Raw genomic sequence first — 27,500 nt, 5'->3', positions numbered from 1 at the left:
TAAATACGCTCTGTAACGACGTGTCTCATGAGTGGGCGGGCGGGAGGGTGGATAAATAGATAGACAGACAGACAGACGGCAGATAAATAAATCGACAAAACAAACACAACCACCATATACAGTATATATAAAACGACGACAAAACACAAAAATCCGCAGAAGTAAACACAGACCTTAATACCGTTGATATTCTTCTGCGTGTCCTTGAGGTTCTCGTTAATCGTGTCCAATCGCTGCTCAGTGTTACCAAGTTGTTCCCGTTGCTTGACCAGTTCCTGCGGGGGAAATAAAACGTTGGGTTTATTCCCACTGACCAGCTATAGGGGGGGGGGGGGGGTCGAATTTATTCCTCGATATGGAGCTATGGGGTTCGGAATTTAATTCCCCGGCGTTAGGTTAGGTTGAGAATTTGTCGTCGGTATTAGCTATTGGGGGTTAAAAATATACTCAAGGGTTAAATCATCATACTCAAGGGGTTAAATCATACCGCGTCTCTATACCAACCTTCTCCCGACTCGTGGAGCATCTCGATCGCCTTGACTTTGACTGTAAAGTAATCGCCGGCCCTGACCTGAAAATAAATCGTCGAATGCCATAATAAATTCTGGAAATTGGCTGTGTCGCTGGCTGCCTTTACATTTGTGAGAGAGAGACAGCAGGCAGAGAGGGAGACAGACAGAGAGAGAGAGAGAGACAGAGAGAGAGAGAGAGAGAGAGAGAGAGACAGAGAGAGAGAGAGAGAGAGAGAGAGAGAGAGAGATAAATAAACACCCCATACAAAAAACCCTAAACGACAAATAATCGCCCGCAGACGCTCCAAGAGACATACAAACAGACTTCTAACCTGCCTCAACTGTCGAAACAGCTCCTGGCGCCGTAGATCCGCCTCCTCGGCCGCTCGCTGCTCTGGGCCCGGCGGTAGTCTGTCAGCGGCCAGATACGTCGCGCTCGAACTTGACATAAACTCTGACCAACGTACAGGGGAATGGTCAGTGAATAATACAGTTACGATGATGATGATGATGATGATGATGATGCAGTAGTAATAATAATAATAATAATAAAAATAATAATGATAATAAAAATAATGAAAAAAATAATGATAATAATAATAATACTACAATAAAAATAATAATAATAATAATAAAAATAATAATAATAATAATAATAATAATACAATAATAATAATAATACGATGATAATAATAATAATGTGGATATTTGTCCGGTTATCAGTTAGGTTAGGTGAGGGTTTTTTTGACACAATATCCACCATCTCTTTTGGCTGACTCTCTGCCTATAGCCCCAAAAATACATAATTAATTATTAAAACAACATAATTAAATACACAATAAACATTTAAATATAAAATAAACAAATAATCACGAAGTCAAATTTATATGACTCACCTGAAGTCATATCATCTTCATCTAACATCGAAAATGCTGGTTTACTGGGGTTTAAGGCGTACCCTCCGCTTCTATACGCCATTATCTCCTTATTTGTGGTTATTTGAGGCCAATAAAGGGTCAATATAAGGCGCCACAAGGTTAAATATGAAGCCACAAGACCTCACACACTATCATCTGTTCCTGTTCCTGATGTTATTAATGGTACCACGAACAAGAAAAACGGGACTAAATTATTTATTATCAACAAAAATTAACATTATAATACAAATATGATCAATAAATAACAATAAATAACATAATTATATAAACAATAAATATTAAATTGTCTTTTTTTATATATCTAAAACAATATTGTAGGTTTATCTAATTTTTCTCGTAAATTTTATTCAACATTATGAGCAAGACTCAGCTAATGTTTTTCTGTGACGTCATGGTTATACAAAGAAGAGAAACTATTACGTCACCAGTTGTTGTTGTTGTCATAGTGCTGCCATCTATTGGTTGCACGCCGTAGAGATAGACAGATAGATATAGATACTGAGGTAGATAGATATAGATACAATGATATAAATATAGATAGATAGATAGGACAAGTAAAACATTAAATTTTCTTCAATATTTAATCGGAAACTTATAATACTAACAAATAAATTGAAATATTCCTAAAAAAATAAACAGGAATTCTGTAAAAAAAAAAATAAAACAATATTTGGTTAGGTTAGTGTTAGGTTAAGAAGGGTACCTATGATGTCTGGGTACATTGTATACCTGCACTGTCTATGGATATTGGAACCTGTATACCTACATTGTCTATATACATGGTGAACTGTATACCTACATTGTGATTTCTGAACTTTAAATATTATTATTATTATTACTTTATTATTATTGTTGTCTTAGCAAACTCTATACCACAAGAAATCATTGACCTGAACACATGTGTATAATCAAATTTAAACAATATTAAAACAGACTAAAACAATTTTAAAACAATTATCTCGATGTAATGATTTGTGGCAACGTCGATATGACCAGCCCCTGTAAACACACTAGTGAAGGGGACTGTACCTTGGCTATATGATGAGCCCCTGTAAACGTACTAGTGAAGCGGACTGTACCTATGTGATAAAGAAGAAATATATTGTATCATGCTGTGTACTAACCTAATCTAACCAAACATAAACTAGACTGACCTGACCTAACCTAGCACTAATCTAACATCATGTCACCTGACCTAACCTAACACAATCCCAACACAATTCTAACGTACAATTACAATCAACGTTCATTTTTTTCTCCTCAAGGCACTGGAACAGGACGTACTCCAGATGTCTTGCGAGAATATACCGGTCGTGCTGGGCGACAAGAGCGAGAAATACTCTATGAGGGTAAGTTTGGGCAGACACTGACCGACGTAGGCGTGTAGTTTATTCTCGTCGGGTATTGGAACGGTGACGGCCAAACGCCTCAGTTCGGGTATAGACGAGGCGGCCATCTTTGCCGCCTCCAGGGATACGGTATTGGACGTCGGCAGCACCAACAACTCCACGTTTTTCCAGCCGCCATCTTCCACCACCACTCTCAGAGCTTCGTCCAAGTTGTGTATCGTGGCCCAACAACAATGGACTTCCTTTAGGTTTTCCATCTTCGTATTTAAAACCTTAAATAATCTCACCGATATATTCTGTAGTAATTCTAATTTCTCGACCGTGGGAAAGAGAGGCTCGATGCTCTTCGTATTAGGGACGTCAAACCCGAAGCTGTACATCTTCAACACCAGCGTCTTGAGCCGACAACACTCACGACTCAGGAGTATAACGTCTCGACTCTCCAGAAGACAGGTGGTGATGTAGAGATACGTCAGCTGGGGGCCGTAAGTCGTCAGACTGAGGTCTTGAAATCTACAGACGCTTCCCATGGTGACGATCAACATCCTCAGGTTAGGTAATAATTTTAGAGATTTACCGACGGTTCTCTCGTTGCCGGGGTCACACCGCAGCGACACCACGTTGAGCTTGGGGCAGAGGATGGGCAGTATCTGTAGGGTACGGACGCTCACCTGCGGGTGGTCCAGAAGCATACAGTGTACGTCTAGAGTGCAACCCTGATAACTCGCCTGATAGAGAAAATGCAGAGCGTCCCGGAGGAGATATTCCGAACACTGGACCTGCTCGATCTCCGCCAACGACAACAACAACGCCACGCCCTTCCCCGTGAATCCCAACTGCTCTAGACTGGAGTCGTACTCGTCGGCGAACACGGAGAAGTAGACGCGTCTCAGTTTTTTACACATGGCCAGGTAGGCGAGTCCGACGTCCGTGACCAGGTTTCCGGGATCCTCCCTGGCGTCAAAGATCACGAGATGACGGCAGTTGATGCCCAAGACGGCCAGAAGGTCGTCCCCCACCAGAGACCCTATGACCAGCACCTGTAGGTTGGTCAGGTTACCGAGCAGCGGCAGGAACGAGAAGTACTGCATCCCCTCCTCGTCCTCCACCTTGAGGTGAGATACGGACGACACGGCGTTCTCGTGTCTGACGCTCTTCCAGTACTCCACGACTTGTCTCATGTTGGCGGCCCTCACGTGAAGTTGTCCCTTGGCGATTAAGATGGGAAGGAACAGCTGCGTCAAGAACGGGCGGTTGTAATACTCGCACGAGATGGCCAGATCGGCCAGGAGAGGCGCGGCCGGGAGGAGGTACTGGTAGACGGTCGCGACGTCCTTGGGGTTCTCCGGCTGCATCGGACTCAACCAGTTAACGAGGAAGTCGAGGGACGCGGTCTGTAGGCCCGGGACCTTCATGGCTCCCACGCCTCTATCTGTAAAGACAAAATATTCCTTTCTCACAACTCTTGACTATCACCTTGTACACCTAAACTACACACATAAATTACTATAATACTTTAATACTACTTTCATAATGCTTCAATAATACTGTAATAATACTCCCCCAATAATGAGCATTTTTATATAAGAAGTACAATAGAATAAAACTTGAAGTAGTATTTAATTATCTCCTGTTTCTCTTCACACCCAATCACCACCACATATTAAATGGTCATCACACCCAATCACCACCACATATTAAATGGTCATCACACCCAATCACCACCACATATTAAATGGTCATCACACCCAATCACCACCACCGGCAACTGCTATCATGGTATAAGGGAAATTTAGGCTAAATCATCTTCTCTGGATATTTACCAAAGGGTGAATGATAGTAATGAGAATCTATAGCGTTCTCCCCTATTAAAATCTCAACACTCGTGACACAAACCCTTATATTAAACAAACACACACATCAAATAAACACACACACACACACCAAACACACACACACACACCAACCTTCACATCAAACAAACACACACACACACACACACCAAACACACACACACACACACACACATCAGAAACACACACACACCAACCTTCACATCAAACAAACACACACACACACACACCAAACAAACACACAAACACATCTCCCAAACCCTAACCTAATCTTGGATGACTCAGCCGTCGATGTCAGCCAAGAAGCGGATGAAATGTTGACGTTGGAACCAAACTTAAAACCAAACAACTTGTGTCACCGGCCATAAGGACGGGGAAGGTCGTCCATCTGTTGTTAAGGAGAGAAAGATTAACACACAGTAATGAAATACATACTAGAATATTCCTCTAATTTATCTATCCATCTATCTATTTATCTACCTATCCATCTATCCACTTATCAGCATCGTCACCACACCCACATCAAAACAAACCCTTATTTTCCCACTTTAACTCCCTTATTTAACTCTATTTACCACTTATAAACCTTAAATAAACTCTAATTGATTTACTTAAACCTTAAAAAGTATAAAAAATTACTTAAAATCCCTAAAAAATGGGTTAATTAAGAGGATAATTTACGTGATTCATGGTGAAGTGACGCCTTGTTGTGTTTACATACTAAGGTCGGTTGTACTCCAGCATTAAGATGGCGCTGGGTTACTAGTATTTACAATTGCTATTACTACTATTACTTCTTCTACTATTCCTACTTTTATTAATACAACCGCTATTATTACTGATAATATTATCATTATTACAAATACTATTACTACTGCTACTACAACAACTATTATTATTACCAATTATAATTATTACTGTTACTATCACTATTATTACTACTGCTACTACTACTGTATTAGTAAAACAACTATTATTACTATTACTACTACGATTATTATTACTACAACTACTACTACTACTGTGAAGGTGGTGCTGGGTTATTAATATTTACTACACCCTCATGACGTCACATATCAAACCCGATGCCGAACCCATGACCCAAAAAATAGAACCTTAATTACAACTTATTACATATCTTCCAAGTCTTGGTAAATTTCTGTAGTTTCTTGTTTATTAATAATGGTTAAAATATAAATACCATCAATTATCAAATGAATAAAGGTTCTTTAATTAGTTCAAAGGGTTCATTTACTTCAGGGGTTCGAGGGTTCAGTATCATATGTTTATTCAGGATTCATAGATGTGTATATGTCCCAGATAATAAAACGATCCATTATAACAAAAACTTTTATTTCATTTATTTGTTTTAATACAAAATAACAAAAATATTAAAGATAATTTGGAAAAAACAGTTTTATTAAAAATTTTAGAAATCGGTAAAAAGTTTCAAGAATTCTTTTGAACGACACGAATCTGACACTCATCGAAACTGACTTTAGTTCCTGAAAATTTCCTCAGAGTTGTCAAATGAAAACTTCGACACAACATCTATCGATAACCTCAAGTTGCTATGACTCTCTACGTTATTTTGTCTCTTAAACACTACAGGTAAACACTACAGGGTACGATGATGTAGCTCTTGCGTGTTTTGCCGTCACACCACAACACACATTCATCGTTCCCGACCGTTTTAACTTTACCACTAAAGTAAGTCGCCGGTGTACAGGAGGCGTCGCTTTAAACAAACACTGTGGAATGAGTTTTATCGATGACACACCGCATCTGGTCGATACCCTAAGACAACTCTACAAGATAATGATATCATCGTCGTCGGGGGTGGCAGAACGGAGTTTTTTAGCCGGCTTGCGTTCTTCATCCTCCTCGATCTTTCTCTTCTTGGCTGCGTCTTGTTCGTCATCCAGACAAACCAGATCGTTCTCGTCGTCCGAGGGTACGGCTGACGACGCCCCGGCCCCTGTAAGTAAACAGAAACACCGCTATCATTTACCCGCAATCCCACCAAGTTAGTCCTTATATTAAGCTACAGTTATCATCACCCCGAACTGATCTTACAAGCCAGTCACTTGCCACGGATAAAACCTCGAGATTCTCCAGTTAACAGTCTCAAGAGCAGGCCGGAGGGGGTAGGGGGAGGGGTGTGTGCTTTGGACGTGCGTAATTCCCCAGTCATCTCCGGAGCTTCCCTTCGACGCCACTGGACCACAACATCACCACTTCACCCGATAAATACTTAATTTTAACGATCTGTACACGCCAGAGGTACACATCACATGGTAGTTATCATTACCTGCACTAATTAATTATCCTTTTCATCTGTTTTTAATCATATGGGTAATATCTAGGTGTTTATCCAATCCATATCCTAACCCAAGTCACTTTCCAGTCATAAAACTAATCTCCAATCAATTAAAATACCCAATCAGAGAACAGACATGTGGGTATTTTTACAAACTGCGTCATCATCGACCAATCGCATTCAAGTTATTTTCTTTACTCCGACAAGGATAAACGGACGGACACCGATAACGAGACTGATATTTCTCAAGGTGTTGTTCTAGTGTACAAGAAACCCCATAGCTCCACTGAGTTATGGGGTCCAGTGTGGATATTTCTACTCGTTGTCTTAGCATTTTATTCTCACTATCTCACAACAACATCTCACGATCAATTTCACCCCCCCCCCCTCTCCCCCCCAAAAAAAACGTCAATTGGACCCCATACCTGCAGGACCGTTGCTCGAGTCACCAGCATCTGTGTCCATCTTGGCCTGTTCTTCCTGAGCCTTCTTGAGCTCGTCTGGGTTACCGATCACCTCGAATTCTACCCCGTCTTCTAGTTTGTCACTGTCGGAGAGAGAGTGGAGAGATGTAAGTGTAAATGATCAAATTGTAAAAAAGTGTAAATTATTGAATTATAAAAAAGTGTAAATTATTGAATTGTAATAAAGTGTAAATGAGAGATTATATTGTAAAAAAAGTAAATAACAGTACAAGCATAGATGTATTGTAAAAAAAAGTGTAAATAGAAAGATATATTATAAAAAGTGTAAATGAGTGATGTCCTACATTGTAAAAAAAAAATGTAAATGAGAAATGTAATGTAAAAAAAAAGTTAGATTAGCATTAGGGTTGTTAAACTTTTGGTAAAATAAGCTGGGGGGCTGGTTAAGCTTCCAACTTACGATAAAATAAGCTGGGGGCTGGTTAAGCTTTTCCTAAGTATAAATGAGTGTTTTAAGATAAGCTTACCCTCACAAAGTTCAGAAAATGCAACACAGACCAGCAAAGGTTTTATTTACGTTTGGACGCCGTAATACAAATAGGAGCCAAGGTGCTCTCTCTCTCTCTCTCGATACCCTAAGGTAAACCGACTAACCGTGGAGGACTCACCTGTGGATCAAATTAACCATCAGGGTGTAATTCTGCAAGAAATCGTCGCAGTTGAGTCTCGTTCCGTCCACGACATTAAACTCCTGAAAGATGAGAGAAGCGTTGCATTACTGTAACCAATGATAATGGTTTAGATCTATATCGGCACCCGAAGTCTCGAATACATAAACAAAGGGACGGACCTTTAGCATCTTGTCGCTGTTGGCTTCGGTCTCGCCTTCCTCCGACGAGATGAGTATCGTTCCCTTGCCGTCAGATATCTCGACGTCCGGGGCGACCATATTCAACGCCGACTTGAGGATCTTGTCTTCGAGGGTCCTGACTGTTGTCTTCTCGATGTTGAGGCGGACGCAGAGCTCGGGTTTCTCGGAGCAGACGTAGCACTTGGGGTTGGGTTTGTCGAGAACGCAGGGAACCAATAAACGCTTCCTGGGGTTTGGTTTGCGGTTGAGATAAACCTTGAAGGAGAGAATTGTTGGGTTGTTAGACTGGGGTGTGTCTCTCTCTCTCTCTGTGTGTCTCTCTCTCTCTCTGTAGCTCACTTTCTCTCTCTCTCTCTCTCTCTCTCTCTACCAAACAAAGATACAAACAAACACAAAAACACACACACAAACCACAATACACAAAACACATTGAGATAGGTTAGTGTTTGGTTAGGATAGATTAGTGTTAGGTTAGTGTTAGGTCAGGTCAGTTTAGTGTTTGGTTAGGATAGATTAGTGTTAGGTTAGTTTATGCTAGTGTTAGATTAGGTTAGTGTTAGGTTAGATTAGGTTAGTGTTAGGTTAGATTAGGTTAGTGTTAGGTCAGGTTAGTGTTAGGTTAGGTCAGGTTAGTGTTAGGTCAGGTCAGGTCAGGTTAGTGTTAGGGACAAAGACCACAATCAACGTACAGTTTTACACTCTTCGATCTTTCCCTGCAGAATCTTCATGGCCTCGAGGACAATCAAGCCAGCAATGATGGCGTTAGTTGTGGCGATGGCAGGAACGATGTTACCTGCCATAGCTGTTGACGAGATGGTGAATTAATTGATGTAAATGCCAGAATTGATAATGATAAGTTGTAGAATTAATGAGTCTCAATACCACATTTTTTTTAAGGGATGTACAGTGAGTTCTGCTATAACGCTTGTTTTGACAATGCGAATTGGCTCAAACGCGATTTATGAATAGAAGAATGATATTTGTAAAACACCAACACTTGTTTGCTGTAACGCGATTTTTGTTTACTATTTCTCCAATTTTGTGGTATTAACTGTGAATATGGTAAAGAAGAATATTTCCAAGAAGCGTTCTGGTGATCGCATTCCCGGTGATGATCGTAAAAGAAAGGCTATAACCCTTGAAGAGAAGCTCGATGTTATCAACCTCAAAATCACCCTTCTCCCCCATCAAGTTAAATTCATATTTTCTCAAGGTAAAGTGTTACATATACTGTATGATTTCATTATTAGATATGAATGTAACATTTATTTAGACTGTGCTATCCTTTGTGTTAGGCTAACTACTAAATTTTTTTCGATTTCGAGTAGTAATCTGCACCTAACCCTATTTTCTCCATAAGCCCTGTTATTTCTATTACGCGATTTTCTATAACACGATGTTTTACAAGAACACAACTATCGCGTTATAGCAGAACTGACTGTGCATAGTAAAAAAAAAAATTCCTAACCCAACCCACACTAACTTATCCCCACTCTAGCCTAACCACATCCGGCACAGTAGAGAACTTACACTTAACATCAAAACGAGTCTTCTGCTGGATGCCGAATATGTGAGCGCGTATGTTGGAGCAGGCGGTGACGAAATCCATACTGTCCTTGTCGTCTTTATCCCACACGAGGGTGTCATCGTCTAATATCTTCTGTCGGGAGAACGGTAAGTTAGCTTAGGGTATTCTTGACCGGGTTAGGTTAGGTTTGAATGAATTAGGTTTAGTTACTTTAAATTAGATTAAATTAAGTTAGATTAGATTAACATTGATTATATTAGGTTAAGCCAAGTTAAATTAGATTAAATTAACATCGATTACATTACATTCAGTCAAGTTAACAGATTATATAAAGTTAGATTAGACTAACATTAACTACATTAGGTTAAACAAACTTAACATATATCGAGTTAAATTAGATTAACATCGATTACACTATGTTAAATCAAGTTAAAACCCCCATTTCCCCTCCCCCACAACCCCAGACCAGCGACAAAAACAAAAGCACATCACCTGGAGACGCTCGTACAGGTTACCAACTGAGGTGTTGAAGATGTCTCGACACTCTGTTATTGTCCACGGCCTCTGGTCCTGTATCAGCCCCTCCCCGTCTTCTATCACGTCTGCGGAAACAATAAGTTGCTTAGGGTCAACTGATGATTAAACCCCACTCCCCCGTTGCTATGTTAATTTAATCTTACTTAACCTAATCTAACCTAGTGTATCATAATCTAACCTAACATACCCTAACCTAACCCAGTGTAACCTAACCTAACGTACCCTAACCTAACGTACCCCAACCTAACCTAACGTACCCTAACCTAACGTACCCTAATCTAACCTAACGTACCCTAATCTACCCTAACCCAACATAACCTAACCTAAGATAATGTGGCCTAATACACTATAACCTAACCTAACCTAATGTAAGTTAAGCTAAATTCATTTAACTCAACCTTATGTAAACCAACTCACCCACACACAACACAATCCCACTCACCCACACACAACACAATCCCACTCACCCACACACAACACAATCCCACTCACCCACAACACCCCACTCACCCACACACAACACAATCCCTCCCACCCACCCCACACACACACCTTTATCCTGTATCTTATCCCAGTCAAGTGGTGTCGGCCGCCTGCGTTTCTCCCAGAGTTTATCCATCGACAACAGGTACTGGATGTCATCACTGAACAGCTTACTAAACAACTTCTGCAATAAAACACAAATAAAACATCAATAAAACACACATAAAACATCAACTCTGCAATAAAACACACATAAAACATCAATTCTGTAACAAAACAAATCATACATCAATTAGTGAGTATTGAGTCCAGTTAAATGTTTAGTTAAATTATGTTAAAATTATCCCATACTGATAAAAAAACATTAATTGGTAAAGGAAATCGTCAATGACTCAACCCCATAGTTTATTGATTAGTGAGAAACCTCCATTTAATGAACTATATAGAGATGAAAGTCTATTATATCGAGGGTCTGTTAGATGTTAAACCTCCATTTAATGAACTATATAGAGATGAAAGTCTATTACATCGAGGGTCAGTTAGATGTGAAACCTCCATCTAATGAACTATATAGAGATGAAAGTCCATTATATCAAGGGTCTGTTAGATGTGAAACCTCCATTTAATGAACTATATAGAGATGAAAGTCCATTATATCAAGGGTCCGTTAGATGTGAAACCCCCATCTAATGAACTATATAGAGATGAAAGTCCATTACATCGAGGGTCAGTTAGATGTGAAACCTCCATCTAATGAACTATATAGAGATGAAAGTCCATTATATCGAGGGTCCGTTAGATGTGAAACCTCCATTTAATGAACTATATAGGGAGGAAAGTCCATTATATCAAGGGTCAGTTAGATGTGATACCTCCATCTAATGAACTATATAGAGATGAAAGTCCATTATATCGAGGGTCAGTTAGATGTGAAACCTCCATTTAATGAACTATATAGAGATGAAAGTCCATTATATCAAGGGTCAGTTAGATGTTAAACCTCCATTTAATGAACTATATAGAGATGAAAGTCTATTATATCAAGGGTCCGTTAGATGTGAAGCCTCCATCTAATGAACTATATAGAGATGAAAGTCCATTATATCGAGGGTCCGTTAGATGTGAAACCTCCATCTAATGAACTACATAGAGATGAAAGTCCATCATATAAAGGGTCCGTTAGATGTAGAAACCTCCATTTAATGAACTATATAGAGATGAAAGTCCATTATATCAGGGTCTGTTAGATGTTAAACCTCCATTTAATGAACTATATAGAATGAAAAGTCCATTATATCAAAAAGGAATTGTTAGATGTTAAACCTCCATTTAATAGACTATATAAGTGAAATTCATTATATCAAGGGTCTGTTAGATGTTAAACCTCCATCTAACCAAGACACCTATGGGGAGGAAAGTCTATTTATATCAAGGGTCCGTTAGATGTAGAAACCTCCATTTAATGAACATATCTAGAGATGAAAAGTCCATTATATCAAAGTCTATTGAATGTAAACCTCCGCTGTATTGAACTATATAGAGATGAAAGTCCATTACATCGAGGGTCAGTTAGATGTGAAACCTCCATCTAATGAACTATATAGAGATGAAAGTCCATTATATCGAGGGTCCGTTAGATGTGAAACCTCCATTTAATGAACTATATAGGGAGGAAAGTCCATTATATCAAGGGTCAGTTAGATGTGATACCTCCATCTAATGAACTATATAGAGATGAAAGTCCATTATATCGAGGGTCAGTTAGATGTGAAACCTCCATTTAATGAACTATATAGAGATGAAAGTCCATTATATCAAGGGTCAGTTAGATGTTAAACCTCCATTTAATGAACTATATAGAGATGAAAGTCTATTATATCAAGGGTCCGTTAGATGTGAAGCCTCCATCTAATGAACTATATAGAGATGAAAGTCCATTATATCGAGGGTCCGTTAGATGTGAAACCTCCATCTAATGAACTACATAGAGATGAAAGTCCATCATATCGAGGGTCCGTTAGATGTAAAACCCCAATATAACGAACTATACGGAGAGAGAAGTTCGATATACTCAGGTCCCACAATAGTACAACATCGACGATAAAATAAATAAATAACACCTCCCACCCCAGAGCTGACCCCAAACACGACGTACCTTAGAGTTGTAATCATGCGACGTGGCCCAACCCCGAGTGGACACCCGCTCTACGTTGCCGGTGTCGTTGGCTGCGTCGTCGAGCGCTGACTGTCCGGCCTCTCCCACCTGTTCGGGGTCGGCTGAATCGGGTGACACGTCCTCATCCGGATCTGCTTCCCCAAACAGCTGACTGCGGATGAGATGACGAGAATCAGTGATGAGAAAGTAAACCAAACCTAATTTAACCTGACTTAACCTAAAATAACTGAGTATCTAACGTAAATTAAAGCAACCTTACCTAACTTAACCTAAATTACTTAATCTAATGTAAATTAAAACAACCAAACCTAATTTAACCTGACTTAACCTAAAATAACTTAACCTAACATAAATTAATGCAATCTAACCTAACTTAACCTGACTTAACCTAAAATAACTTAATATAACCTAAATAAAAACAACCAAACCTAAACTAATAAATATATCAAATTAAACTAACCTAACTAGACAAGCTTATCTTAAACCTAACCTAACCAAACCATATTAAACCTCACCTAACTAAACCTACCCTAGGCTAGATTTAAAAAAAAAAAAAAAAACCCCAGCCAATCAAACGCCCGAATCACACCACACCCCAAAACACCCACCGCCGACGAACCAATCAACAAAAAGCATTCCCACACCCCTCGTCGACGACTTACTTAAACAGATGCTTAGCCCAGACAATGCAGTGAATGGGTTCTGATGGGGTGTTCCTGATTGTACAGCCAGGGAAGGTCTTCTGAGTGGGTTTAGGCTGGCATTCATAGCACTCTGTTAAACCTTTCTGTATCACCTGATGGCCAATGGGAAAAAAATATTGTTGGATCATGTGAAGATTAGACACCCCTGGTTTATTTTACATTTTATTCCTACTTATGGTTAGGTTAGATATCTACAGCTTATTTCACCTGATACCCCAGCTTATTTTACTTGATACCTCTCTTATTTCACCTGATACCACAGCTTATTTTATCTGATACCCCAGCTTATTTTATCTGATACCTTATTTCACCTGATACCACAGCTTATTTTACCTGATACCACAGCTTATTTCACCTGATACCCCAGCTTATTTCACTTGATACCCCAGCTTATTTCACCTGATGATTAAACACCATAAAACCACCTGTAGGGTTAGGTTAAGTTAGGTTAGCATTTAATCATTAGGTGAAGTAAACAAAGAAATCTAAAAAGAAAATGTGGTAAGAAATAATTTACTGTATTTATAAACATGAGAGAGAGAGAGAGAGAGAGAGAGAGAGAGAGAGAGAGAGAGAGAGAGAGAGAGAGAGAGAGAGAGCAACGACATAATAGACCCAACGTACGGTAACTTGTCCCAAATACCCGGCCGTTCCACTTTCAACTAAGGGGACACCAGCCGCCAGACACATGCGGTTGACGTGATTCCGAGCGGCTCTGTTGTCCAGCGCGTTCATGACGACGGTGAACTTTTGGTAGAACGGAACGCCATACGTGGACCTGTGAAAACGAGAACAATAACATTAGGTTGAGTATTAAATGTCGTTACTTATAGTCGAATATTATTTTCAATGGAGGTGTTGGTCTTATGATGATTAAGACACCCTAGTTTATTTGACCAGTTTAGGCAACCAAGATAGGTTAGGTTAGATTAGGATTAGGTTGGGTTAGGTTAAGCTAGGTTAGAATTAGGTTGGGTTAGGTTAAGCTAGGTTAGAATTAGGTTGGGTTAGTTTTGGATTAGATTAGGTTAGATTAGGGTGGTTAATCTTCAGGTGTAATAACGTAGGTTAGGTTAGGATTAGGTTGGATTAACTTAGTATTGGTTAGATTAGGTTAGGATTAGGTTGGATTAACTTAGTATTGGTTAGATTAGGTTAGGATTAGGTTGGATTAACTTAGTATTGGTTAGATTAGGTTGGATTAACTTAGTATTGGTTAGATTAGGTTAGGATTAGGTTGGGTTAGTTTAGTATTGGTTAGGTTAGGGTTAGGTTAGATTAGCATTAGGGGGATTAATATTCAGGTGAAATAAGCAACGGGCGGATATTCTTCAGGCCATCCTTACTTGGTGATGGTGTCGTGATAAGCCGTAATTTTAGCTTTGGGGTTGAAACGGAGGGCAGACTCACGAGCCACCTCTGACTTGCTGCGTCCGACGTGTTGCTTGTGGAAGAGGAATTGACGGTTTAAGTTGCTGACGTCGATTGTGTCTAGGTCAATCTGCGGACAAAACACGAGGTAAACACAACTGCTCGAATATGTATAAATATTAGTCTTACAAATTTCCAGACGTAAATATCGACAAGAAATCCATACATACATACATACGACCCCAAACATGTCAAGGATTAAAAAAAAAACCACGAAAATACCTGGCAAACAAACATTAAACAAACACAAATATACGACCCCCATACAAACACACACACACTTGACCCCCATACAAACACACACACACTTGACCCCCATACAAACACACACACACTTGACCCCCATACAAACACACACACACACTTGACCTCCCCATACAAACACACACACACTTGACCCCATACAAACACACACTTGACCATACAAACACACACACACCCTGACCCCTATACAAACACACACACACTTGACCCCCATACAAACACACACACACTTGACCCCATACAAACACACACACACATTCTGACCCCATACAAACACACACACACTGACCCCATACAAACACACACACTTGACCCCATACAAACACACACACACTTGACCCCCATACAAACACACACACACTTGACCCCCATACAAACACACGACCCTATAATAAAACAATTAACCACACAATAAACAACAATACTCCATCAAAATCCAACCAAACACAACGAAAACTCAACCAAACACCAAAAAACACAAAAAAACACAAAATATAAACTTGAATCAACATCATGGTAGCCTCTCCTTCCCACCTTATCTTCTCTCACTTCTCCCTCACTTACCACTTCTATCTCCTCAAATCCCGTCAATACTAAATTCTTGAGGAGTTCACAGCCAATTCCTCCAGCACCGACGACCAAAAGTTTACAAGATTTGATAGAATTACGGAGATTTTCCTCATATATGCCGGGAATGTGAGTAGCCATATTGTTCTCTCCTCCGTGGTCGGTTACACACTGAAGTCTCCTTGTTGATGTTTTAAGTTGGTGTTCGGCGATCTAATCCGGATTTAATATGACGTCATATTGTAGGTAGGTTTTTTTTTTTATTGGTTGAGAGTTGGTTATGACGTTTTTTTAGAGTAGTGTTTGATTGGTTACGATTTATTATGTCGTCATTAAGGTAGTCGGTGGTGTTTGATTGGACAAGAATTGTTTATGACACTATTAAAGTGGCGTTTCATTGGTTATGACGTCTCTAAAGCTAATGTTTGATTGGTTATATATATTATGACGTCCTTAAGATGGCGTTTCATTGGTTATGACTATTATGTTGTCCTTTATTTGGCTTGAATGGTTATGACTTTTATGACATCATAAAACTGTTGTTTGATTGGTTATGATGTCCTTATGGTCATGTTTAATTGGTTACGCCTTTAGCATGACGTTTTTATGACAGTAGTTTGAGTTAGCGTTCGCAGACCAAATCCGGATTCCCTTAAACGTCATTATGGAAGCAATAGGCAAGTAGATACTGTATATCTGTTTATCTATCTACATATGCATATATGTATGTATGTATGACGGCAAAAGGTTAAATAAAACCAACAATTAACACATATTCTTATTATGACATAACCCTTAGAGCAGTAACATCAATAAAAGGCTAAATTAACATAAAAACCCAGATGGTAAAAAAATCTTTGAAAATCTGACATGAAAAATATAATTATACCTCATTATACCTAAATTATTATATACCTCATTATACCTAAGTTATTATACACCTCATTATACCTAAGTTATTATACACCTCATTATACCTAAGTCATTATACACCTCATTATACCTAAGTTATTATAGATAATGGTACTGGATTTTGTAACCATTTTTTTGACTTTCCTGACATTTATATAATAAGCAAAAATATCATAACTAGTAAGTATATATAATTAATTAGTAAAAACTCGCATTATTATTATTATTCATTATTATTATTGTATATTAAAAAAGATTAGTTCTTAGAATATAATTGTTTTTGATAAGGAATGAATTAGGATTTAGATAAGGCTAGGATTAGGTTGGATTAGGTTAGATTAGGTTAGGATTAGGTTAGGTTGGATTAGGTTGGATTAGGTAAGCTTTGAGAGGGTTAATCTTAGTGTCAAATAAGCTGGAATCCCGAATCATCACTTAATCCTAATAAATACGTTCACACACACCAGATATTAATGGGTAAACACCGCCTTATTTTATTGTCGATTTATAAATGTTTAAGGTTTATGTAGTAATTATTATTGAATATTTAACACAATGAAGTTCTTATTGGGATTGTGCTGTCGTTAATTCCATTCTATTTGCATGTTTGTACTCTGTAATGCATAGCTGTACTTTATAATGCATATATGTACTTTGTAATGCATAGCTGTACTTTGCTATGTATATATTTACTCTCTAATGCATATATGTACTTTGCTATGCATATATTTACTCTCTAATGCATATATGTACTTTGTTATGCTTATCTGTTCCCTGTTATGCATATTTCATCTGTGTTATACATTTCTGTTCAATGTTATGCATACAATTCCTGTAACAACATTAATAAATCAGTTCAGTAACAGCAATATGCCACACTAACAAGCCAATTGCGTGGTGTGTCATCGTAACCAATCACTGTGTAGCAAGAGCCAGTGTTTTCGATGCCAGGCCACAGATGTGATGGTATATGGTGCATGATAGCTGGTGGACTGCTTGTGTCTGGGTTAACAATATGCCCAATCCAATGCCCAGTATGCCTCCGATCTTGACAACCTTATTCACAACCTGTTGAGATAGAAAGAAGTTAGGTTAGCATTAGTCTTAGGTTAGGTTACACAAATCTAGATATCTTAAAGACCCCCAGAAGAAACTTACTCTATCTTGCCACTCCTTATTGGCTATACAGAGGTGATATCGCACACGGGTAAATGTCACCATAGTGTAGAGAGGTGTCCAAGTGCGTGGGAAGAGGGAGCTTAAGAGGTCATCCCATTTCTTCCTCAATAAGAAGAGTTTTGAGTTGACAAGATCCCGCATCTGGAAATGTAATGTAGTTTTAGGTGGTATATTGTCTGTCTCTCTGTTTATCTGTCTAATTCTCTGCCTTATATTTCTCACTTTATCTCACACACACTTTCTCTCTGTCTCAAACACACTCAAACTCTCTCCTCACACACACACCACCCAAAAAGGCCCATAGTCTCACCACAATGTAATTATACATAGCCAGGTCGACAATAGCCTCTGCATCTGGATTTCTCTGTTTCGTATATGCTGGCAGGACTTGACTCAGGTCATCATTATACAGCTCTAACAACTCATCAAACACCACGCAGTCTTCCATACCCTGTGGGAGAGATAAATACTAGTTTAATATACCATGTGGGGACTCTTTATACCGTGTGGGGACTTTATATACCATGTGGGAGCTGTTTATATACTAGGTGTTTATATCAAGTACTAGATGGATTACACTAAGTAGCAACCATTATTAAACTTATTTTTCTTCATTGGTGGAGAATTAAATGCAGAAATAAAGACATAAATACCAAAATCAAATAAATAAATCCCCATAAATCCCTCCAAAATAACAAATAAATCCCCATAAATCCCTCCAAAATCACAAATAAATCCCCATAAATCCCTTCAAAATCACAAATAAATCCCCATAAATCCCTCCAAAATAACAAATAAATCCCCCTAAAACAACTTAATCCCCCTAAAACAACTTAATCCCTAAACAAACGAACAAACTCAACAAACCCACGTACACAGTTCATTCCCTGGCCGTAGAATGGTACCATGGCGTGGGCAGCATCACCCATGATCAGTGATGTAGAGCCAATATGGTAAGGCGAACACTGAAACAAGTAAAGATATATTAACCTGTGTTTAATTATCTTACCTGTGTTTAATTATCTTACCTGTGTTTAATTATCTTACCTGTGTTTAATTATCTTACCTGTGTTTAATTATCTTACCTGTGTTTAATTATCTTACCTGTGTTTAATTATCTTACCTGTGTTTAATTATCTTACCTGTGTTTAATTATCTTACCTGTGTTTAATTATCTTACCTGTGTTTAATTATCTTACCTGTGTTTAATTATCTTACCTGTGTTTAATTATCTTACCTGTGTTTAATTATCTTACCTGTGTTTAATTATCTTACCTGTGTTTAATTATCTTACCTGTGTTTAATTATCTTACCTGTGTTTAATTATCTTACCTGTGTTTAATTATCTTACCTGTGACTCATTAATTAACATACCTTTACGGAGATCATAGGAAGCGCTTTATTGGCAAAGAAATCTCGAACTAATTTGTCTCTGCCAATCGAATCAACGGCGTCCGGGTAGTTCTCCTGGAAGATAAATAAAAAATTAATTATCACAGGACTGATTATTGAGAATAAGTGAAATTATAGGTATATTATCTATCTATATATATGTTTGTTTCTCTCTGTGTCTCTGTTTCTCTCTGTCTCTCTCTGTTTCTCTCTGTCTCTCTCATTCATTGTTCCTTCCTCCCTCTCTCACGCACGCACACACTTCACTTTTATCTTCTTCACCACTGATCGGGTCATTAGCCGCTTGATCAGTTACGTCTCTGTTACACACTGTTGGCAAGTACTGGGCATGTACCGGCTCTCTGTTACACACTGTTGACAAGTACTGGGCATGTACCGGCTCTCTGTTACACACTGTTGACAAGTACTGGGCATGTACCGGCTCTCTGTTACACACTGTTGACAAGTACTGGGCATGTACTGGCTCTCTGTTACACACTGTTGACAAGTACTGGGCATGTACCGGCTCTTGTTACACACTGTTGGCAAGTACTGGGCATGTACCGGCTCTCTGTTACACACTGTTGACAAGTACTGCATACGGCTCTGTTACACACTGTTGGGCATTGTACTGGCTCTCTGTTATACACTGTTGACAAGTACTGGCATGTACGCTCTCTGTTACACACTGTTGGCAAGTACTGGGCATGTACTGGCTCTCTGTTACACTGTTGACAAGTACTGGGCATGTACCGGCTTCTTTACATTTCAAGTACTGGGCATTGGCTCTCTGTTACACACTGTTGGCAAGTACTGGGCATGTACCGGCTCTGTTACACACTGTTGACAAGTACTGGGCATGTACTGGCTCTCTGTTACACACGTTGACAAGTACTGGGCATGTACCGGCTCTCTGTTACACACTGTTGACAGTACTGGGCATGTACTGGCTCTCTGTTACACACTGTTGACAAGTACTGGGCATGTACTGGCTCTCTGTTACACACTGTTGACAAGTACTGGGCATGTACTGGCCTCTGTTACACACTGTTGACAAGTACTGGGCATGTACCGGCTCTCTGTTACACACTTGCAAGTTGTGTTCTTTGGCAAGTACTGGGCATGTACCGGCTCTGTTACACACTGTTGACAAGTACTGGGCATGTACTGGCCTCTGTTACACACTGTTGACAAGTACTGGGCATGTACCGGCTCGTTACACTGTTGACAAGTACTGGGCATGTACTGGCTCTCTGTTACACACTGTTGACAAGTACTGGGCATGTACTGGCTCTCTGTTACACACTGTTGACAAGTACTGGGCATGTACTGGCTCTCTGTTACACACTGTTGACAAGTACTGGGCATGTACTGGCTCTCTGTTACACACTGTTGACAAGTACTGGGCAATGTACTGGCTCTCTGTTACACACTGTTGACAAATTATGGGAATGTACTGGCTCTCTGTTACACACACTGTTGACAAGTACTGGGCATGTACTGGCTCTCTGTTACACACTGTTGACAAGTACTGGGCATGTACTGGCTCTCTGTTACACTGTTGACAAGTACTGGGGAATGTGCTGGCTCTCTGTTACACACTGTTGACAAGTACTGGGCATGTACTGGCTCTCTGTTACACACTGTTGACAAGTACTGGGCATGTACCGGCTCTCTGTTACACACTGTTGACAAGTTACTGGGCATGTACTGGCTCTCTGTTACACACTGTTGACAAGTACTGGGCATGTACTGGCTCTCTGTTACCTGTTGACAAGTACTGGGAATGTACTGGCTCTCTGTACACACTGTTGACAAGTACTGGGCATGTACCGGCTCTCTGTTACACTGTTGACAAGTACTGGGCATGTACTGGCTCTCTGTTACACACTGTTGACAAGTACTGGGAATGTACTGGCTCTCTGTTACACTGTTGACAAGTACTGGGCATGTACTGGCTCTCTGTTACACACTGTTGACAAGTACTGGGCATGTACCGGCTCTCTGTTACACACTGTAGAGTACTGGGCATGTACCGGCTCTCTGTTTTTGACAAGTACTGGGCATGTACCGGCTCTCTGTTACACACTGTTGGCAAGTGCTGGGCATGTACTGGCTCTCTGTTACTTTGGCAAGTACTGGTATACTGGCTCTCTGTTACACTGTTGACAAGTACTGGGCATGTATGGCTCTCTGTTACACTGTTGACAAGTACTGGGCATGTGGCTCTCTGTTACACTGTTGTAAATTACTGGGCATGTACCGGCTCTCTGTTACACACTGTTGACAAGTACTGGGCATGTACTGGCTCTCTGTTACACACTGTTGACAAGTACTGGGCATGTACTGGCTCTCTGTTACACTGTTGACAAGTACTGGGCATGCACCGGCTCCTGAAAGTACCTGAACCTGCTCAGTGTTGGTCAAGTCTTGTCTTGAAACAGCTCACCTCAGTGCCGTCACAACACTCTCTGGCAGATTGTTCCAGAATTCTACATACACACACACACACCCCCCCCTCAGCACCCCCACCCACACACACACTCCTCCCCACACACACACACAAACACCCCACCCACACCCCACACACCTCCCCCCACACCTCCCCCACACACCCCTCAGCACCCCCACCAAAAACCCACCCCACCCACACACACACCCCCACACACACCCACCCACACACACACCACCTTAAGAAATCAATAATATTTCAGGTGTGGTCAGCTCATCGAAGATCTCAAACAGCATAAACAAAGTAACAGTCCAGGATTTGTCTTGGTTAGGTAAAAGCAATCATCATGTATTTCCTCGAGGCCAGATATGCAGAGATGGTTAGGAGGCATTGCAAACTGTGGGGGGGATGTGGATAGAGGATAGATAGATGGAGAAATGATAGATAGTAGAAATATAGATAAATATATAGATAGATACAGATAAATATACCTCTGACATGAAAAACTATTCTGTTCTACTATCAATTACTTCATAAACTATCCTCAATCACTATAATTTACTTCAATCACTGTAAATCAAATCAATCACTGTAACTCGCGTCTAAACTCTTCTCAATCACTGTAACTCGCGTCATAAACTCTTCTCAATCACTGTAAATCAAATCAATCACTGTAACTCGCGTCATAAAGCTCTTCTCAATCACTGTAAATCAAATCAATCACTGTAACTCGCGTCATAAACTCTTCTCAATCACTGTAAATCAAATCAATCACTGTAACTCGCGTCATAAACTTTCTCAATCACTGTAAATCAAATAATCCTTAACTCGCGTTCGCTCTTCTCAATCACTGTAAATCAAATCAATCACTGTAACTCGCGCCATCTTCTCAATCACTGTAATCAAATCAATCACTTAACTCACATCATTAACTCACTGTAACTTACCTCATTATCAGGTGTAGCAGGAATACATAGTTCCACATATATCCGTGAGGTATATATTGCTGTGAGTAATTAAAGTGAGTCGTTTCATCATTTCTTTTCGCATGGATGAGTAGGCTCCGTCACAGCCAATTAGGAGGTCAGCTTCAACATGGAGTTCTTCCTTTGTTTGGTACTGGAAAATAGTGGGGATTTTTTATTTAATTTATTGTTTATGAGGATAGTTTAGGTTAAGGTTGGAGTTGATTGGGTTGGTGTGGACTGGAGTTGAGTTGGGTTGGTTTTGGGTAGGAGTAAGGTTAGATTACGTTATGTTTGATGAGAAGTTATTCTCTATACCACAATGACCTGGAAAGACCAACTCACTTAAGGAAGATCATGGTGCGCCTAGGGAAGTCAGCAGCCGTCAGGAGTTTATGACAAAATGGACATGAACATTGGGAAATTCCTCAGCCTTTTGTCAGTAGTTCTTCATTTCCGGTACCGTCGACCAACTGAGTAAATGCACTGAGGAGAATTATTAGTTAGTTACTGTGATGATAATAATAATAATAATAGTACCCACATTCTACTGAGTGTCTGTCTATGTTTTGCGATAATTATAATTTATACATCATAAAACGTATAGAAAATGGCATCTCTGCATCTAACTACGATAAAACGACACCCTCACCCAAAAATATAAATAAATTCACATAAAATAACGATTAAATCACCAACCTTGCCATCCTTATTGTACTGTATGTGGATTTAATGGTGTTATCTTTATTGTGTGGATCATCTGGCTTCATTTGGAATACCATGATTCTTGATGATTTTGTCTTCTTTAAACCCATTGTCTTGAGTCAGCCCGTCCGCGGATGCTCATTGCTAAGTTAATGCTCCGCCCTGGTACGTGTTCAGCAAGCGAATGTCTGTAGGGTAATGACATAGCTCAGGTTGACAGATTTTTGTGGGCTATTTGGAAGGGTGATGTAAGCTTATTTAATCTAATTCATATCCTAACTCTACTTTAACCTAATCTAATTCTACGTTAATCTGCTCTACTTTAACCTAATGTAACTCTACCTTATCTAACTCTACTTTAACCTAATCTAATTCTGCTTTAACCTAACCTAAGTCTAACCTTACTTAAACTAACATGTAACCTAACATAGGCCTAACCTAATATTAACCTAACTTAAGCTAAAGCTAAACAAGTTAAACTCGACACTAAGCAAAACCTAACCTAACCCCAAAATTAAGATTAGAGTAATTAATTTCAAATCATAGGTGAAATAATCTTAGGGTGTATAATCCTCAAATGACTACACTGTAAAACGACCTTACCATCACGGTATTCGAACAGGTGTACTTCATATCCTCTACGAGCATAAAACAAGCTTTCAGACTCCCAACCTGACAAATAACAAGAAAATTAACATAAAATTTAATATGTATTTGTATCAATATTCATTTATCGAGACGCTAACGAAAATCTATATAAATTGGTATTTTTTATGACTTATTTTTTCTTGTTTTATTTTATTATATATAAATAGAATTAGTGAGGTTAAATACAGGTGAGTCAATAGTTGTTCGTTCTGTGGTGTACGTGGGCGTGGGCGTGAATACCGGTATTATTGCCAGAAGGTAACGACACGGTCGTACACGTCAGTTAACGCCAAAATCAAATGATTCATATTACGCTCAATAGCCCACAAAACATGTACCTCTGCCTTTATTTTGAGTCCTCCATCTAGAGTCCGTTTTCCTCATCCTTCAAGACACATCAGTCCTCATTATCCCAGCGAGTAAGGAGGCGTACCATATCAACAGGATGAAGAAAAAATGTACTAGTTGGGACTTACTATTGAGAAGGACCTGGGTGTGTATGTTGATGACATGCGTGAAGTTCTCAGGCCATTGTAGAAGGTAAATCAGGCAAATAAATTATTGGGTCTTATAAGAAGGTCGTTTCAGATATCTAGACGGTCCGTCCCTCGTGACGATCTTCAGGGTGAAAGTGCTTCCCCATCTGGAGCTGTCACCCCATCTAGTCCCAGATATACTGCTAGGGACTGTCAGTTGGTTGAAAATGTTCAAAGGAGGGCCTGCCAAGCTGGTGCCTGCACTTCGGCATCTCTGCTACCCTGCGAGATTGGGCGCGCCTGAACTCCTAGCTTATACTACAAGACGGGCAGGGGGACCTAGTTGAGGGTTTATAAGCATCTCGGGGCACTACTCGGTTGAGTGTCCTTACTTGGAGCTGGCGGACGCTCTGCACTGAGGTCACAGCTCCGAGGATTCCGAAGAAGCCCTGGTCCGGAAAGCCGTGAGGGCAAACTTTTTTTCGGAGTGAGGGTTGTAAACTCTTGGAACAATCTACCAGAAAGTGTTGTGACGGCACCAGTGTGAGCTCTTTCAAGAAGACTTGACCAACACTACAGGTGTTCAGGTACATTCGGAGCGGTGCATGCCCAGTATTTGCCCAACAGTGTGCGTGACAGAGACGACGATCGCCCGGGCAGCTAGCAGAGCCGACCTTTTGGGGTGATATAAAGGAATTAGCGTGACCGATCGCCCAGGCTTCTTTCTAAGCCGATCATGTGGCGAAAAGGATAAGTAAAAGTAAAATTAAATGAATTTGGTGTGAGAAGAAACACTTGTTGAGTCCAGATATGTGTCTGTTTACAGTTGGAACGGTCGGATCATTGGTGGTGGTGTTGAACGCTTCAGCGTCATTATCGTTAAGACGTGTATGTCAAGTGATGGGTGAGGGTGTTGAGTTGGCCAGCTTGAGTGGCTATTCGTCGTGTGATGACAAGGGTTTCTGATCGCTGCTGGATTTGTGATGTTTTGTCGCTTGACATAAGAATCTGATGTTTTGTGGTTTTAGTTAGTGTTGGTTGTCTATTTTAAGAAAGTCGTTTTCCTGAATTATTCTGTTCGACTGGTATAATCTCAAGATCTAACGTCTCCTGTGAATATGGGTCCTTGTTCGCCTCAGGGCTGGGCTCGCAGGTTGATGTTATCGACGTTATATTCCACACTTTTCTGTAAAAGTAACCTCTGATTAGATTATGATGGGCGAGCAGGAAGTTCCTGATCAAGAACACTGGGTTCTAACTAGTATACGGTGATCCAAATGGTGAAGATGTTATGTTGTTAGTAAGATCGGCCTTCTGGTGAATACGGAGGCCAAAGCTGCCCAGCAGGTGCACCTCTACGAGAATCGCGCATTGTGTGACTCTTCCTCAGCGTCTCAGATGTGTTTGGGTGTTGCTGAGTGCGTCATAACTACGATGATTGGCAGAGACCTCGTCGTGGTCGTATCTTTCTTTGGCCCTGTATGTCTATGATCTGGTCTATCTACTGTTCTTGAGTTGCATTGTATGGAGCCGTGTTATATCCATGCTGGGGCCAGCTCTAGTTGATATATGAGGTTAATGTGGCTTTGAAAGTTAACGTGCCAGGTTGTTTCTGCCTCTAACAGGGAGAATTGTATGTTGCTTGTAATTGTGGAATTTGTCCGGTGTTATGTTCTGGTAAGTGACATTAAGAAATGTATATTAGGAATTGATATTTGTCTTGTGACTATGAACTGGAATTTCTTGTGTCAAGGTAATAAGACAACGGTTGGATGAAGTAATATATTGATTGGAATGGTATATTCTTGATGTTGTTTATTGGTATAATAAGTATTTGGAGGTGGTGAATGTAATAATTGTTGGAGTGTTTGTTGACTAGTAAGTTAATTGTGGTTTGTTTAGCCTGAGTGAATCTAAGATGAATCTTCTCCACTCACTGTGTTAATAAATATTGAACTAGTAATCTAGTATCACCTCTACTCCTTCTACATTGGTTCCCAGAAAATAATACTTACTCATTATATACATCTAATTACCCAAAACCCTTCCATGAGTTTTTTTTTTCTTTTATCCTCTTCGCCGCTAGTCGGCTTGTTGTGCTTGATCGGTCACGACTCTTTTTGCTTTATATTCTAAAGTACAAGGACCACTTGACCTTACTTCGACATCAACCAAGCATGTATTCAACGTTAACAGGACCAGTGTTCAATCGAATTACTACAGGCTACCGGTAACATTCTACGACAGTAGCGCAACGAATTGGTTATAGTCCTTCAATTACTTTACCACCTAAACTAACACTTCATAGCACTTCCCAAATACCCGTCACAATATCGTTATATGTACAGTTGTATTATTACTCTCAATACTGAGAATTACAAGTTATTCTGGCGCACACAATTACCACAACTGCATGAGTCTTCGTCATACGGCCTTTACCTCTTGTCTCTTATCGATATTATACCTGTTAACACTCTTTGCACCCATGACTTCATGGAAGATTATCCGAGAGCGGGCGGATCTGATCGTGTTGCGTCTCTGTAACAAAAGCGTGTTCGGCATTCGGGCCTTCGATGTTGAGCGGCAGAATTGGTCGATGATTATTACATAGAACATCAAGATCGTCTTAGTGATGAAAGTGTAAAAGCGATGTAGGTACAATGCTAGACACGATTGTAATTTTTGAAAACTCGATTTCCACCAAGTTGGAGGTACAGCCAAGGTCAGGAGCCTACAACCACCAAGTACTGCAGTAGCAATAAAGCTTTTATTATTCTTACGGGTTGTGGTTGGCTGTGATAAAGGCCACCCAG

General features: G+C 39.9%; 4 protein-coding genes across 5 annotated transcripts in view; all 4 read right to left on the bottom strand.

Moving 5' to 3' along the window:
• Positions 1-526, bottom strand: part of LOC121857539 (synaptosomal-associated protein 29-like) — a 3,671-nt gene extending 3,145 nt beyond the window's left edge. Inside the window, exons 1-3 of the mRNA XM_042353623.1 lie at positions 488-526; positions 174-317; positions 1-10 (exon numbers count right to left, since the gene is read on the bottom strand). The exon at positions 1-10 is cut by the window's left edge and continues 189 nt beyond it. Coding sequence (XP_042209557.1) covers positions 1-10; positions 174-317; positions 488-526 — 193 coding nt within the window. The remainder of the gene's footprint in view (positions 11-173; positions 318-487) is intronic.
• Positions 527-2,199: 1,673 nt separating this feature from the next.
• Positions 2,200-5,388, bottom strand: LOC121857526. Its single transcript, XM_042353610.1, has 3 exons — positions 5,334-5,388; positions 4,918-5,040; positions 2,200-4,231 (listed from the first exon to the last, which is right to left on the bottom strand). Exon 3 carries the CDS (start codon positions 4,212-4,214, stop codon positions 2,697-2,699), a length of 1,518 nt encoding a protein of 505 aa, XP_042209544.1. The 5' UTR covers positions 4,215-4,231; positions 4,918-5,040; positions 5,334-5,388; the 3' UTR covers positions 2,200-2,696.
• Positions 5,389-6,039: 651 nt separating this feature from the next.
• Positions 6,040-16,118, bottom strand: LOC121857514 (SUMO-activating enzyme subunit 2-like). Of its 2 annotated transcripts, none has more exons than XM_042353595.1 (13): positions 15,956-16,118; positions 15,043-15,197; positions 14,321-14,474; positions 13,655-13,788; positions 12,972-13,143; positions 10,886-11,000; positions 10,289-10,398; positions 9,799-9,928; positions 8,958-9,070; positions 8,248-8,523; positions 8,066-8,148; positions 7,398-7,519; positions 6,040-6,630 (listed from the first exon to the last, which is right to left on the bottom strand). In XM_042353595.1, the coding sequence occupies exons 1-13, from the start codon at positions 16,097-16,099 to the stop codon at positions 6,461-6,463; spliced, it is 1,878 nt and encodes a 625-aa protein (XP_042209529.1). In that variant the 5' UTR covers positions 16,100-16,118; the 3' UTR covers positions 6,040-6,460. The 2 variants fall into 2 exon arrangements, with proteins under 2 accessions (XP_042209529.1, XP_042209530.1); XM_042353596.1 differs by having other exon boundaries at positions 9,799-9,925.
• A 605-nt stretch (positions 16,119-16,723) lies between these two features.
• Positions 16,724-19,567, bottom strand: LOC121857538 (kynurenine 3-monooxygenase-like; the record flags this gene model as incomplete). Its single annotated transcript, XM_042353622.1, has 5 exons — positions 16,724-17,938; positions 18,029-18,190; positions 18,360-18,500; positions 18,925-19,014; positions 19,424-19,567. Coding segments are annotated over 5 exons (690 nt in total), but the record flags the coding sequence as incomplete, so codon positions are not given.
• Between the last annotated feature and the right edge of the window lie 7,933 nt (positions 19,568-27,500).

The sequence above is a fragment of the Homarus americanus genome, unplaced genomic scaffold, assembly GCF_018991925.1.
Source record: "Homarus americanus isolate GMGI-L3 unplaced genomic scaffold, GMGI_Hamer_2.0 scaffold19065, whole genome shotgun sequence".
NCBI classification, from domain to species: domain Eukaryota; kingdom Metazoa; phylum Arthropoda; class Malacostraca; order Decapoda; family Nephropidae; genus Homarus; species Homarus americanus.
This window is presented reverse-complemented; position numbering and strand designations above follow the sequence as displayed.

What these genes read in the sequence shown, in the direction of transcription:
- LOC121857526 (XM_042353610.1), bottom strand. Translation starts at nt 4,214, where the DNA reads ATGAAGGTCCCGGGCCTACAGACCGCGTCCCTCGACTTCCTCGTTAAC.
- LOC121857514 (XM_042353595.1), bottom strand. Translation starts at nt 16,099, where the DNA reads ATGGCTACTCACATTCCCGGCATATATGAGGAAAATCTCCGTAATTCT. An exon ending in GATTTGAGGAGATAGAAGTG is followed by an intron (nt 15,198 to 15,955) that starts GTAAGTGAGGGA and finishes TTTTGTCCGCAG; the next exon opens with ATTGACCTAGACACAATCGA. An exon ending in GGTATTTGGGACAAGTTACC is followed by an intron (nt 13,789 to 14,320) that starts GTACGTTGGGTC and finishes ATTGGCCATCAG; the next exon opens with GTGATACAGAAAGGTTTAAC.